This window comes from Podarcis melisellensis (assembly GCF_964234715.1).
Source record: "Podarcis melisellensis genome assembly, chromosome: 4".
Taxonomy (NCBI): domain Eukaryota; kingdom Metazoa; phylum Chordata; class Lepidosauria; order Squamata; family Lacertidae; genus Podarcis; species Podarcis melisellensis.
In genome coordinates this window covers 88360728-88375878 of record NC_138531.1, presented here as the reverse complement: position 1 = coordinate 88375878, position 15151 = coordinate 88360728, and the positions used below count along the sequence as shown (strand labels likewise).

Genomic DNA, 15151 nt, shown 5'->3' with positions numbered 1-15151 from the left:
TAATAATAATAATAATAATAATAATAATAATAATAATTTTTTATTTATACCCCGCCTATCTGGCTGAGTTTCCCCAGCCACTCTGGGCGGCTCCCAATCAAGTGTTAAAAACAGTACAGCGTTAAATATTAAAAACTTCCCTGGACAGGGCTGCCTTCAGATGTCTTTTAAAGTTAGGATAGCTGCTTCTTTCCTTCACATCTGAAGGGAGGGTGTTCCACAGGGCGGGCGCCACTACCAAGAAGGCCCTCTGCCTGGTTCCCTATAACCTCACTTCTCGCAGTGAGGGAACCTACAGAAGGCCCTTGGTGCTGGATCTCAGTGTCCGGGCTGAACGATGGGGGTGGAGACGCTCCTTCAGATATACAGGACCGAGGCCGTTTAGGGCTTTAAAGGTCAGCACCAACACATTGAATTTTAAGCAAAGTATTATACGCACTACGATGCAGCAAGAAGGGGGGAGAAAGGAAACACCGCGGAAAACAGGAGGGGAAGTCAGCTTTAAATTCGTATTGTATTAGCTGGATGTAGATTCGTTAAATTTTTTGAAAACTAATAACAATTAATTGGTTTAAAAAAAAGTGGGAGGACAGGGAGATTTAAAAGCAAGAAGCTGAAGTTTTCCCCTTGCCCTGTTTTTAATCCCTGAAACTGTGAGCAGAAACACTGCAGCTCAGTGGTATAAGGTCCCAGTTCAATCCCTGGAATCTCCAGGTCGGGGTGGGAGAGGCTATTGTCTGAAATCTTATAGAGCCGCTGCCAGTCAGTGCAGACAGCACTGAGATGGATGGATCCATGGTTTAACTCATCATAAGGCAGCTTCCTATGTAGTCCCAGGAGAAAAATTAACCGGGGAAGGAGTGATTGTAGGGGGCAGCACCGTGCCGTCCTTTAAATCTCCACCCCACTCTCACTTTATAGGGAATTGCCTGCGACCCATTGCAGTTGTGTAGATCTGTCCTGTGTAATCTGCCTCCCCATGGTCAAATGTTTGGGGACCACACTCTGGTAGCAAGTCTTATGCCAGAAACCTGCTGTCAAAAAAATAATAATTTCTCCAGTGTTGGATTTCTGCTTCAGCCTTCTAAATTTCTGCAACTCACAGAATGGGAGAGGCACCTCTGTGCAAAAGAGATGGATTTCATGCGGGCCATTTTCCTTGTCTCGCCAGAAGCAAGCGCAGCACTGTCAAATCCAGACGCGGTGCCAGAAGCTAAGCCAAGACGACGCGGGTACCTGCAGCCAGTGCCAAACCGAGCACCCCGATGTTCAGCGCGACGTACTGGCGGAACCCACCGAAAGGAATGAGCTCTTCATGGAAAAACTGAAGTCGACCGTGAGCGAAATAGCCGTGAGCAGGAACAGGCTGCAGGAGGAAAACCGAAAGCTCCAGCAGGAAGTGAAAATGTACCAAAGGAAGTGCCAGGTAAAGAGCCATCGTAGGTAATAAGGTGTTAAGATCAGCGGGGGGGGGGGCCCTCTTGGTAGTGCCACTACCCTCAGAAACTGGAGTGCCTGTCCCAGGAGAGGGCATTCCCTGTAGTCAGTCCCTAAGTTGTGGAACTCGCTCCTTACAAAGGTGCATCCCACACCTTCACTGCACGGTTTTTGTCCTATGCTGAAATTACATTAATTTACATTAAAAGGGATGCGGGTGGCGCTGTGGGTTAAACCACAGAGCCTAGGACTTGCCGATCAGAACCTCAGCGGTTCGAATCCCCGCAATGGGGCGAGCTCCCGTTGCTCAGTCCCTGCTCCTGCCAACCTAGCAGTTCGAAAGTGCGTCAAAGTGCAAGTAGATAAATAGGTAATGCTCCGGCGGGAAGGTAAACGGTGTTTCCGTGTGCTGCTCTGGTTCACCAGAAGCAGCTTAGTCATGCTGGCCACATGACCTGGAAGCTGTATGCCGGCTCCCTCGGCCAATAAAGCGAGATGGGCGCCGCAACCCCAGAGTCGGCCATGACTGGACGTAATGGTCCCTTTACCTTTACCTTTAAATGGTCCAGCACCTGTCTCCCCATTGTTGCTTAATACAGGGGTTTTCCACCAGTGTGCTGTGGCATCCTGGGGTGCCTTAAATGATGGTCAGGGGTGCCGTGGGCAACACTGGTCTCTGTCCCTCTTTCCTTCCTCTCGCCTCTGATGCCCTCTCATGTCTCTGCCTCCCAAAGACTTGCACAGCTGTTTGTTGCCACAGCCCTGGCTACAAGCTCCCCAGGTGAATGGTGCCTCTGGGGCTGGCCAGAAGCTGCTTCCCAGGCCCTTGTGGGGCAGTGGGAAGAGGCACCTTTCTTTGGGGCAGAAGGGGGGGCAGCTCAGAGACCGGGTGGCTTCAGTGGCCGCCCAGAGGGACTCCCAAGGGAGAGGGGAAAGGAGAGGAGGCTGAGGGAACGCTCCGCAAGGGAGGGCATTTGAAAAAGGGCAAAAGGCTGCCCGCTCTGCAGGCAAGGGGTGACATAACTGGGCTCCTGAGCCCCACAGGGGTGCCACAGAAGGAATATAGCTGGCCAAGGGAGATGTGGACTCTAAAGGTTGAAAACCTCTGGCTTAATAGCTCTGCACTCAGCTAGCCCAGCCAGCCTGGCCCAGTTCTGCAGCTTGCATTTCCCCTTCAGATCCCAAATATTATATAAATACTACCGTTCTTTAGTTTCTTATATTCACTAACAGACTCTAGTACCCCAGCTATAACCATGTGTACTTTTCCCACCCGAGTCCCCTTTGCGAAGCAGCTGCATTTTTTAAAAGCTCAGATAAAATAAAAGGACCAGCAGAGGGCGAAGCAACAGCAGCTACCCAAGACACCATATAGTACAGATGGCTGCGTCTAGGTATTATAGTAGATAGTAGGACTGCTTCTAAAAATAGCTATGCACGTCCGATTTTTCTCTCCCCAGTATTGTCTAGTCTAGTGCAAGTGGTAGAAACCTCTGGCCCTTTGGCACAACCCGTCTCCAGCTTTGCTTCATACGCTCCTTGGGTGTTTCTGCCTGGCTGGAATGTGCCCTTGAACTCTGGGGTGCTCATCCTCTTGGCTCTCAGCTCCACCCACCCCTGGGAAAACTGCTCTTTAACGCTCAATTGGTGCAAACTGCAATTCAGGTTTTCTCCAGATAGATGTTTCCTTTGAAGAGTGGGCTTTCCCCAGGAAAGGAGTAAGGCAAGAGGGAAACCTAGAAAGCATTTGAGTAGCAGAGTTACAGGTGGCTCGCGGCTAATTAAGAAGATGACCTTGTGAAGATGGTACAGTCTCGCCTGGGCTCCTTGCAGCACCTGAAGGAGTTGTACCCCCTCCCTTCTTCTGCTAATTGTGTTCCATTTTCTCTTGCAAATAAATGGCCCAACAGCCCCTTCAAAATAGCTGGAAGTGGTTGCCATTGGAGGGGAGGGTCATTTTCACCTGTTGCTGTAAATGAGCTTGAACTGGCTTTGCTCATAGGGTCTATGAGTTGGGATTGTACCTGGGAGGAAGAAGAGTTTGGATTTGATATCCTGCTTTATCACTACCCAAAGGAGTCTCAAAGCGGCTAACATTCTCCTTTCCTTTCCTCCCCCACAACAAACACACTGTGAGGTGAGTGGGGCTGAGAGACTTCAGAGAAGTGTGACCAGCCCAAGGTCACCCAGCAGCTGCATGTGGAGGAGAGGAGATGCGAACCCGGTTCCCCACATTATGAGACTACTGCTCTTAACCACTACGCCACACTGGAGATGAAGAATGACCCGGAGCTCAATTCCTTCCTCCCCCTTCTCTCACTTTGGGGCAGAAGTGAACAAGCAAACCAAAACATCTCGCCTTTGTATGGTCTCCCATGATCTTGTGAGACCAGCATCCCTTTAAAGAGACCCCATTTTTTCTAATAATGAGTAGATTGCTTCTGTGCAACTCCTCACCTGTGTTTGGGTAGGGTTATGACTATTGAATTGTAGAGGACAGTGGTCCGTGAATCATCTCTTCATTAATTTTCATATGGGCTGCATGTTCCATTCATTCGGTGTAGTTAGTTCTCTTCCCTTCCCCCTCTACCGTATCGAAAAACGTCTCCAAAAAGCCTCTCTGCCTCTCAAGGCACTTGTTTTCCATATCACAGCAGATCATTTTTGGCGTTGTGAGTCACCACCATGACTATTTCAGAAGCTTTCAAAAGTTTGGCATTTCAGTTTGAAATGTAGTCAAATAAATGGAAGCAATAACTCCCACACTTGCACGTTCCAATGCTGAAATCTGCAGCCTTTCTCCTTCTCCTGTTGACGGATGATATGCCTGTTGATATAATTTAGTTTGTTACCGTCATATGGTATAGCTTGCCTTGTGGATAACACGGTTACCACTTACCATAACAGTAAAACATATAATTCCAAATATAGTGAATGTATTTCTGGGAGATTTTTTTTTTTTTTTTTTTGGAGGGGGGTGCTTCTAAATTACAGACTTAAATTGGTTTAAACAGCCATTCCCTTTCCCAAGAAAATATTGGGCATGTATTTATGTGATGGAGGACTAGGGATCTCTAGGAAGAAATTCTTGCCCTACCAAGCTGCAGTTCCCAGGGTTCTTCAGTGAAAGCCATGGCAGTTAAACTGATATAGATAGATAGATAGATAGATAGATAGATAGATTCTTTATTGTCATTACACAAGTGCAACATTGCACAAGTGCAACGAAATTGGATGCCATCCCTTAAAAACAACAAAAGCAAAACAACAACAACAACCAAACAAACCACATTCCAGCCACACCCACACCCACACCCATCAAACTCCCAGGTCACACTATCGAGTTACAGCATTCAAAAAGGCCACAGCTCTTGGATAGAAACTATTTTTCAGTCTATTTGTCCTTGACTTGATAAAACCTATATATGTCTTGTTAATGCAGATACGAGAGTTGGATGTTGAATGTAGGGACTGAGAAGCAGTCTCTGCATGGAACTCCCCAAAACACCAGGTTCCAAGTCTGTCTCTGCATTGCATTGTGCCCAATGTGTCTGTATGTTGACTATTCCCCCAAAAAGCCTCCATGTGGTCATCACATAAAAACAGTTGAGCATCTGCTTTCAACATGGAAGGTTCCAAGTTCAATCCCTGGCGTCTCTGGGTAGAGCTAAGAGTGTCCTCTGTAGGAAGCCCTCACTGCCAGTTACTGCCAGTCAATGTAAATACTGAGCAAGATGGATTGTGTTTGTTAACTACTTAGAGGGTACAGTGGTACCTCGGGTTACATACGCTTCAGGGTACAGACTCTGCTAACCCAGAAATAGTACCTCGGGTTAAGAACTTTGCTGCAGGCTGAGAACAGAAATTGTGCTCCGGCGGCACAGCAGCAGCAGGAGGCCCCATTAGCTAAAGTGGTGATTCAGGTTAAGAACAGTTTCAGGTTAACTACAGACCTCCGGAACGAATTAAGTACTTAACCTGAGGTACCACTGTATTTCTTTTCTCTTTTTTTTACAATCAAGCAGAATATAAATTTTATGAAATAAATAAAAAATAAATCCTTGGCCTGACTCAATATCAGACAGCTTCTTATCCTCCTAACATGGTGGCATAAAAAAAAAAAAAAATCTTAACCTGATCCTGCCATGTGTTCAATCCAGAGGGGGGTTCCTAAGACTTACATCAAATAGGATGACCCCTGCAAGGACCACCGTCTGGGGGAGTCCCTTCGCATGCCTCCCCCAGGCATGCAAACATGGCCACTCCCCCCAGTTCCATTTAACAGGATACCCCAGCGTTTGGAGGGGCAGGCGGACACTACCACCTCCCCTCCATCCAAAACAAAGGATTGCCCCAATGCTTAAATGCGCAGAACAACAACAAACCTCTGGTTATATGAAACATATTCAATAAACACACAAGACGTAACCGGCTGTACGTTTGAAAAAATAATATATACTATTCATTGTAGAATTGTAGATTTCAACAAAAGTTTGTTAACTAATTTGAGGACACAGTGGTACCTCGGGTTACATACGCTTCAGGGTACAGACTCCGCTAACCCAGAAATAGTACCTCGGGTTAAGAACTTTGCTTCAGGATGAGAACAGAAATGGTGTTCCGGCGGCGCGGCGGCAGCAGGAGGCCCCATTAGCTAAAGTGGTGCTTCAGGTTAAGAACAGTTTCAGGTTAAGAACGGACCTCCGGAACGAATTAAGTACTTAACCTGAGGTACCACTGTAGTACAAACTGACGGCAACAACCTTTCTTGTGGACTGTTGGACTCTATGAACAGACAGGTGGAATAGACACTTTCACATATATGGACCTTATGCATAAACTGATTAGAGAATGGACTGATCCACTGGGTCTTCTACTTTTTTCGTTGAACTTTATGAGCTACTTTTGTTGAAATCTACAATTCAATACAATGAATGGTATATATTATTTTTTCAAACGTACAGCCAGTTACGTCCAATGCTTAAATGGGCAAGGGGCAAATCCGATGGAGGCCTACCTGCTCCATTGGCACCGCCTGCATCCCCATTCTTCAAAGCCAGGTTCAGGCTAGGATCCAGTTCCTGATAGGCTTAAGCCCCCACCGCCTACCAGGAAGGGAGCCGCTGTTCCAGTTCCCTCGTCGGGGCCCCAGTGAAGCCTCGGCCGTCCCGCACCAAGAGAGGTGAGCGGACTTGTTTGGTTTCCAAGAGACTTCTGCAGAGAGAAGTTTGCAAGTGGAAAATCTTAGGGAAACAATAATTTAAAAAAAGAGGTGAAGAGCGGTATAACATCTTTCAGAAGTTTATTACAAGCCATGGCATATGTGAATTAGTTTACAGACACTTGGGTTTTCGTGTGACAGAACCACCTTCCGTGAAGCCATCACTGGGTAGCCATTTTGAACGCATTTCTTTGTCTTTGTTCAGAATATTGAAGCAAGGCTCTCCCAAGTGACGAACGAACTGAAGTCACGCGAGGATCTCTTGAATATGGTCGAGCTGGAGTGCCAGCAGCTGCGCAACGAAGTCGCCAAAATGGAAGAGTATAAAAATAACGAAGAAAGCCGCGTGAAGTAGGTATTTAAAATACAAATCTCCCCTGCGTGAATTGGTGCATGTTGACATGAGAGTGAGCGCCTCTGGGTGGCGATAGCAAACTACACCTGCTCAGAGCAGAGACACTGAAATAGATAAACCTGTCTGTCAGGGAACTGCCATCGGAGCTAGAGGCGGAGGGATTCCAGAGAGGGTCCCAGTAGGGAGAGAGGCATCCCATCTGCTGGGGAAGGAAATCAGCGTAGCACCAGTGGAGAAGGGGGGCAGATGGGGGTATCGGCGAGGGGGCTCCAGGACTCCTCGCCGGAGACCAGCGGGGAGAGCACGGGTCCTCCGCTGCCCACACCCTCCCTGCGCAGAAGACTTCCGCGCAGGGAGAGTAGGAGGAGACTAGGCGTCAAAGAACTTCTTTGCTGGAAGAAGTTCAAGAAACGCCCACTGACGGATTCTGCCAGCGATTGAGACAGCCACGGATGGGTGGCTGTCCGGACAGAAAGGGTTCACCCAGGTAACCCAGCCAGGTGTGGCGACAACTTACGCACAAGCAACCCCTAGAACCATTACACTGTCCATTGGTTTTATTGGATTCACCAGCCAGTGGTCTGACTCAATATAAGTTCGCTACGCGAATAGTGACGTGCACAGCAATGAACACTGTTCCTACTGTAAATATAGGCACGGTACAGTGGGAAGTTCTCCTGCATATGCCGTGTTGAATTGGAAGGGCAACCACACTGAATCGAGTGTGGGGTGCCCCCCAAGCACAAATGAATGGGAAGAACAGGATAATTTTGTCCCCTTTTTCTCTTTGGGTTCTTACTTAAAAAAGAAAGAAGCAATTTGCTTTAATAAAAGACCCTGCTTCTTGGGAGAAAAGCAATGGCAAACCTAGACAGCATCTTAAAAAGCAGAGACATCACCTTGCCAACAAAGGTCTGTATAGCCAAAGCTATGGTTTTCCCAGTAGTGATGTATGGAGGTGAGAGCTGGACCATAAAGAAGGCTGATTGCCGAAGAATTGATGCTTTTGAGTTATGATGCTGGAGGAGAGTCTTGAGAGCCCCATGGACTGCAAGAAGATCAAACCTCTCCATTCTGAAGGAAATCAGCCCTGAGTGCTCACTGGAAGGACAGATCATGAAGTTGAGGCTCCAATACTTTGGCCACCTCATGAGAAGAGAAGACTCCCTGGAAAAGACCCTGATGTTGGGAAAGATGGAGGGCACAAGGAGAAGGGGACGACAGAGGACGAGATGGTTGGACAGTGTTCTCGAAGCTACCAGCATGAGTTTGACCAAACTGCGGGAGGCAGTGGAAAACAGGAGTGCCTGGCGTGCTCTGGTCCATGGGGTCATGAAGAGTCGGACACGACTAAACGACTAAACAACAACAGCTGTCATCAAGAGAATCCTGAATTCTTTTTTTTTTTTTTTTTTGCAGCTTGATCAATAGGGATGGACAGTTTAATAGCTGTATTTTGTGACACCTTTTGTTTGATAGCATGTGCGACGGTGGCTCATCAGAGGGGTCTGGCGTTATGCAGATAACTGGGAACCTCGAGCACTTGGCCTCGAAATAATTAGCTTCTGAACTGTGTTGTTTAAGGTTGCTTTTTGTGTTCACATCAGGGCACCTGACAGCGTGATGCCAGTACAAGCATTTTACTACATTTAAAGGGCAGGAGCTGAATGCTTGGTATTTCTCCTTTGTGGCCAAATGCCTAGTAAGCCTAAGGTTATAAGCCAGAGACATTATTGGGGATCAACACTGATTGAACCCCTGTTAGAGCTCATGACCCAGCAAGGGGCCTGTTGCCAAGCTGCTGCTGCTGCTACCCTTTGTCTTTAATGTTGCTGGCAGTTTGCCTGCCCTCTCTGAATAAACAACCGGCAGTGGAGCAAGGAGAAGGTGCTGGAGCCGGGTGCTTTTCTCTGCCTCTGGGCAATGCTGCAGTTTGGGCCACCTAAGATGCAGGTGGCACTGTGGGTTAAACATTTGCTGATCAGAAGGTTGGCAGTTCGAATCCCCACGACGGAGTGAGCTCCCATTGCTCGGTCCCTGCTCCTGCCAGCCTAGCAGTTCGAAAACACACCAGTGCAAGTAGATAAATAGGTACCACTCTGGCGGGAAGGTAAACGGCATTTCCATGCGCTGCTCTGGTTCGCCAGAAGCAGCTTAGTCATGCTGGCCACATGACTCGGAAGCTGTACGCCGGTTCCCTCGGCCAATAAAGCGAGATGAGCGTCGCAACCCCAGTGTCAGTCATGACTGGACCTAATGGTCAGGGGTCCCCTTACCCTTACCTTAAAGAGAGAGAAAGCAAAGGAGGCGTGGCTTTTGAAAGTAGTGGGCTATGCAGAAATGGCAAAAAGCGGACAGCAAAATTAAGAGATCAAAATGAGGAACTTTTTATAGAAGAATGGGGAGGCCTTTCATGGACTACTTTAAAAAAACAACAACATGACAGCGGGCAGAAGTCGAGATGAAAGCAGCAAATGAAAAATGGCAAAATAATTGTGACTAACTTTGAGTAATAGATAAAAATATAACACAGTAGAAAAGGTTTGAGTAAAAACGCTGTGGTGGTAAGGGTGGGCAGTAAGCTTATGTAATACTGTAATTATTTTATTTGAAGGTTATTGTGAAAAAAATTGATAGATCATAGATAGATAGATAGATAGATAGATGATAGATAGATAGATAGATAGATAGATAGATAGATAGATAGATGATAGATAGATGAGAGAGAGAAGGCAGTGGGCCCACTGAGGACTTGCCCAAGGTCTCCCCATAGCCTAGAGCTTGCACCAGCCATAGCTTTCTGAAGTGTGTTGCAAAGCTTCCTCATGTGGGCTGAGTTCAGCGCGACACAATCCTACCGCGCTACTCAGAGGTAAGTCTCATTGTGTTCCATAGGACTCACTCCCTTGCCAGTGTTTTTGCAACAGCAGCCTTCCACCCCCAACCCAGTCTAATAATGTATTTGTAAAGTGTATACAATACTTGCCAACCTAACTTTTTCAAAATTGCTGATGCTTGAAGCACACTTTCTTTCTGACTTAAAATTGGGGAACCATTTCATTCTTTTTTTTTCTTTTTTAAATAATTTTTATTAACAGACCAATCAAATCAAATCAAATCACATCACATAAATTCCGAATTACAAAGCCGAATTTTAAATTTTTGTTGGGGGTACCCATATTTCAAGTTCCGAAGGGGATTCCAATCATCTTCTTGCTGCTGCGTTAATGTCCACAAATCTGTCCAAATACCGGTAATGTTCACAATTCTATCCAATCCTATCTTGCTGTCCCCACATCTCATCTTGTTATTTTCATATATTTTTCTTTTTTCTTTGTGATCTCTTCTGATAATCTCCTTAAGCAGGTAAACACAAATTATAATCCTGTGTGAATTTTTCCATTCATCCAATAACCATATCAAGATGGCTTCCATATATCATCACTTCCATAAATAAAAGCACTCTTTCCAGCATTAATCTTCACAAATCTGTCGCCTTCTTTAGTCCTCTGAGGAGGTTCGCCCGCAGTATGAAAACAGATGCATTCCTCCTCCCAGACATAAATCTTTCGACCGAACTTGCCAAAATGGCGACGCTGTTTTTTACTGCATCATCCCAAAGCTCTTGTACTTTTCCACAATCTCCTTAAAACATGCTTTTGGTTAGAAATTATCGCCACACAGTCTCAAATCATCCATCTTAGGTCATTTCTGACTTGTGGGGGGGGGATTATTGGTTAATCACATAGAAGAAAGAAAGGAAAGTCCCCCCCCCCATCCAGTCCCGTTGCCGACATACCAAGCCTTGGTGTGTCTTCTCATGATATATTCCTGTTTATACAATCCGTCGTCTTTCTCAGAGATCCCTTCAATTAGCAGTCTTTACTCCCCATTCTTCCTTGAAATATGTGCATTTGCTTCTTCCTAATTGTTTCTTTTGAAGTTGCTGCAGCTAGTGGCGCGAATCAGAGACAGCGGGAGATGCATTTCATTCTTTATGCCCTGAATGGTTTCCGTCTTGAGTCCACTGACCTGAGTGTGGCCCCTGATTGGAAGAAGTAACTTGTAGGAACCACTAAAAAAAATTACAATTTTTTCACCCTCTCAGCACACTGGTATTTACCAAAAACAGTTTGGGAATGACTGCCTCAGGCAAAGAGACTTGTGTAGTGTCATACAAACATAATGTAATGTGTTTCATATAATAAAACAATAAATTTGGGTTGCTTTGTTTTTTAAAAAGGGGAAACTGGACTTTTAATAGATTTCTTTCTTTCTTTCTTTCTTTCTTTCTTTCTTTCTTTCTTAAGACTTCATTCAGCTTATGCACAATGCATCAAGGACCTGGAAATAAAAAAAGCTCAGATACTTGCCTTGGAACAACAGCAGGAAAATCAGCAGAAAGAGCTGAACCAGGTATGTTCTGATCTTATTCCGTGGGTCACAATTAAGGAAAAACTATGATCCAGGCTGTAGAAGGACTTTGGAGCATGAGAAAGAAGCTTTCTGGGCTAATTGTGGGTCTCACATCTCTCTTCTCCAGCTTTGTACCAGTTAATGCAAGTGTTCTAAATGCATTTCCAGTGTGCCGTCAGTGTTATCAGCATCCGGTCACTGCTGTTAAAGCTGGAAGTGGAATAACAACTCTACTTCCAGACTTTTACACATTTCTTTTGACTACTGGGCAGTCCGCCTTTCCCAAACCCCGAGTGTTTTGCAGGGGTTGGGGTAATTTTCATTGGGATTGTGGTGTGGGAGAGAAGCACTCCCGGTTATGATTACTGCCCCACTCCATCCTTGCTGTGGTTTAAGGAAGGCAATGTTGTTTGGAAAGGGGAGAGAGAGATGCCAGCCAACCAACCAGAGGGATAAAACGGACTCTTAAAGAGGTGAGAGACGGAATTGGCTTCAGCAGGCAATAATCTGCCCGAAAAGCTATCGAACAGCTGCACAGCGGGCTGTCTGCACTTGGGGCGACTGCATAGCTGTCGCTTTGTGTGTGTTTTTTTAAAAAAGCAAGAAAGTTGGATTTTCTGAGCTCTGAAAAAGGAAGGAAGCTGAACAGGTAAAATATGGGCAGGGTATGTCTTGATCCGAACATCACACAGATGTAAAAAAGGGAAGTGGTCAAAGTTTGGCCATTCTGCAGTAAATGGAAAGTGTGGATGCAGACGGAATTGGTGCTTCTCAAACTGCCTCTTCTTAGAGAATTGTAGACCTGGAAGGGGCCCAGACGATCACCTTTTAATGCAGGAATATGCACTTGGCCCAAATGGGGGTTGAACCTGCAACCTTGGTGTCATCGGCATCGACTGAGCTATCCATTCACTTGCCTTACATGCCGCAGATAATTTTGCAGCCTGTTCGAGGTCAGACCGCTCTGGTCAGACCTCACCTGGAGTACTGTGTCCAGTTCTGGGCACCACAGTTCAAGAAGGACACTGACAAACTGGAATGTGTCCAGAGGAGGGCAACCAAAATGGTCAAAGGCCTGGAAACGATGCCTTATGAGGAATGGCTAAGGGAGCTGGGCATGTTTAGCCTGGAGAAGAGGAGGTTAAGGGGTGATATGATAGCCATGTTCAAATATATAAAAGGATGTCACATAGAGGAGGGAGAAAGGTTGTTTTCTGCTGCTCCAGAGAAGCGGACACGGAGCAATGGATCCAAACTACAAGAAAGAAGATTCCACCTAAACATTAGGAAGAACTTCCTGACAGTAAGAGCTGTTTGACAGTGGAATTTGCTGCTCTGATGGTGTTTCCTGCTTGGCAGGGGGTTGGACTCGATGGCCCTTGTAGTCTCTTCCAACTCTATGATTCTATGAGGTCACGCTGTCAAGTCCCACTGAATGCCAGCCAGGCCTGTTGGTCTCTGCCCATGTGGATTAAATAATAATAATAATAATATAATAATAATAATAATAAAATAATAATAATAATAATAATAATAATAATAATAATAATAATAATTTATTTATACCCCGCCCATCTGGCTGGTTTCCCCAGCCACAATGGGCAGCTTCCAACTGAATATTAAAAACAATATAGCGTCAGACATTAAAAACTTCTCTAAATAGGGAACAGTTGTCTTTTAAAAGTAAAATAGATGTTTATTGCCTTGACATCTGCTGGGAGGGTGTTCCACAAGGTGGGCACCACTACCGAGAAGGCCCTCTGCCTGGTTCCCTGTAACCCCACTTGTCGCAGTGAGGGAACCGCCAGAAGGCCCTCGGCTCTGGATCTCAGTGTCCGGGCTGAACGATGGGGGTGGAGACGCTCCTTCAGGTATACAGGACTGAGGCCGTTTAAGGCGTTAAAGGTCAGCACCGACAATTTGAATTTTGCTCGGAAACGTACTGAGAAGCAATGAAGGTCTTTCAGGACCGGTGTTATATGGTCTCGGCGGCCACTCCCAGTCACCAGTCTAGCTGCCACATTCTGGATTAATTGCAGTTTCCGAGTCACCTTCAAAGGTAGCCCCACTTAGAGCGCATTGCAGTAGTCCAAGCGGGAGATATCTAGAGCATGCATCACTCTGGTGAGACAGTCTGCGGGCAGGTAGGGTCTCAGCCTGCGTACCAGGTGGAGCTGGTAGACAGCCGCCCTGGACACAGAATTAACCTGTGCCTCCATGGACAGCTGTGAGTCCAAAATGACTCCCAGGCTGCGCACCTGGTCCTTCAGGGGCACAGTTAGCCCATTCAGGACCAGGGAGTCCTCCACACCTGCCCGCCCCCTGTCCCACAATAACAGTACTTCTGTCTGGAGTTGTAATCCAAACATCTGGAGGGCACAAGTGGGCAGAAGCTGCCTGGAGGGGGGGGGCTTTTAAACGGTGCAGCATTTAAGAGTGTTTATTCCATTTACACCCGCCTCCTAAAGCCATCAGTTTTTAAAGCGAGAGGCATCCTTGGTTCTTAGCGACTTTGAAACGCATCTTCAGCGTGTGCCCAGTAACCCTTAATATCGCCAAAGGGGCAAATTGCATGTAAGAGTGCAATGAAAATCAATGGCAATTCATAAGGAAACAGAATACAACTGAACGTTGCTTGATTGGCCCTTTTTATATTGGCATCCAGAAGGGCTGTATTGTTCTAAGAAACAGGAGGATTTATTGGCATCTTGCTATTTGTTATTGGCAGAAAACTTATGAAAACCCACAAGCTTCTTTATACTCTCGGGGGAGAGCGAAGCGGTACAGGAAATGTGACCTTCAAAGCTAATAGCATAGAACAACCCATTAAATAACACTAGTGGCAAGCTTATTTTCTCTGAGAGTGGGCCTTTTTTTTTTTGTAGCACTATGTCAGCATAGCCTTTATTTATTTTTATCATGTTTTCTCTTTAGTGAGCTGCTAAAAGTTATTTCTGGTAGTACCTGGTACTTTAACTATTGACTTTCCTTGCTTAGAGGGGGAACAGTAGACTCTGGTTACTACGTGCAACCTGCTTTTAAAGCTGATATAAGTAGTTTCTAACCATTTAGCCCTTTTGGGAAATTCCTTTGCCTCTCCGGATTCTCCTTGGAGAAAATTTGGGGGTGGGCCCTTGGCTTCTGGGTTTGCTATCCCAAACTCCTTCCCACTCTCTTTGCTGCAGGGATAAGAGAATACCTTGAATTGCAAGGTGAAGGATGTCCCTGTGTCTGAGTTTTCTCCGTAAATAAAAGTGCAGAAGGGAATCTACATACAACTGCTTGCCTGATACTCACTCTCCAGGGTGCGAATTGGTCAACATCATGTCCAAACAGTGTAACATTACACTTTGTGACATCAACAGCATTGACGGAACATACTCTGAGCATTTGTTTGCTGATGCAGATATCCTTCTGTTTTTGCGAATGCCAAAAATGGCATTTTGCAATTCTGTTCAGAACGGAACAGAACAAGTCGCGTTTGCTGTGTGGTGATCACAGTAAAGTGAAGGACCAACAAGGCAATATATGCAGCTTGATAGCCCACCAACCACTTTCATCCTATGAATTTTTTAAAACAGTGGTAGGCAGGCAGCAAAATGGGAACCTCCGTGCCTCCATGCCTCTCAGAAATCTCCCCAGGTTGCATCCTGCTCCAAATTTTGAATGTTTTTGACTGGCTGGGATGTGTCCTTGACCTCTGACAATGCCTCTTCCTTATC

At 46.0% G+C, this 15151-nt stretch overlaps 1 protein-coding gene across 2 annotated transcripts in view; it reads left to right on the top strand.

The window, feature by feature from the left end:
* DEUP1 (deuterosome assembly protein 1) overlaps positions 1 to 15151 on the top strand; it is a 66253-nt gene that overhangs the window by 25489 nt on the left and 25613 nt on the right. The window contains exons 7-9 of one of the 2 annotated variants that reach the window (XM_081909844.1): positions 1175 to 1426; positions 6864 to 7009; positions 11324 to 11429. In XM_081909844.1, the coding sequence (XP_081765970.1) occupies positions 1175 to 1426; positions 6864 to 7009; positions 11324 to 11429 (504 nt within the window). Of the gene's footprint in view, positions 1 to 1171; positions 1427 to 6863; positions 7010 to 11323; positions 11430 to 15151 lie in introns of both variants that reach the window. The other variant, XM_081909843.1, reaches the window with a different exon arrangement.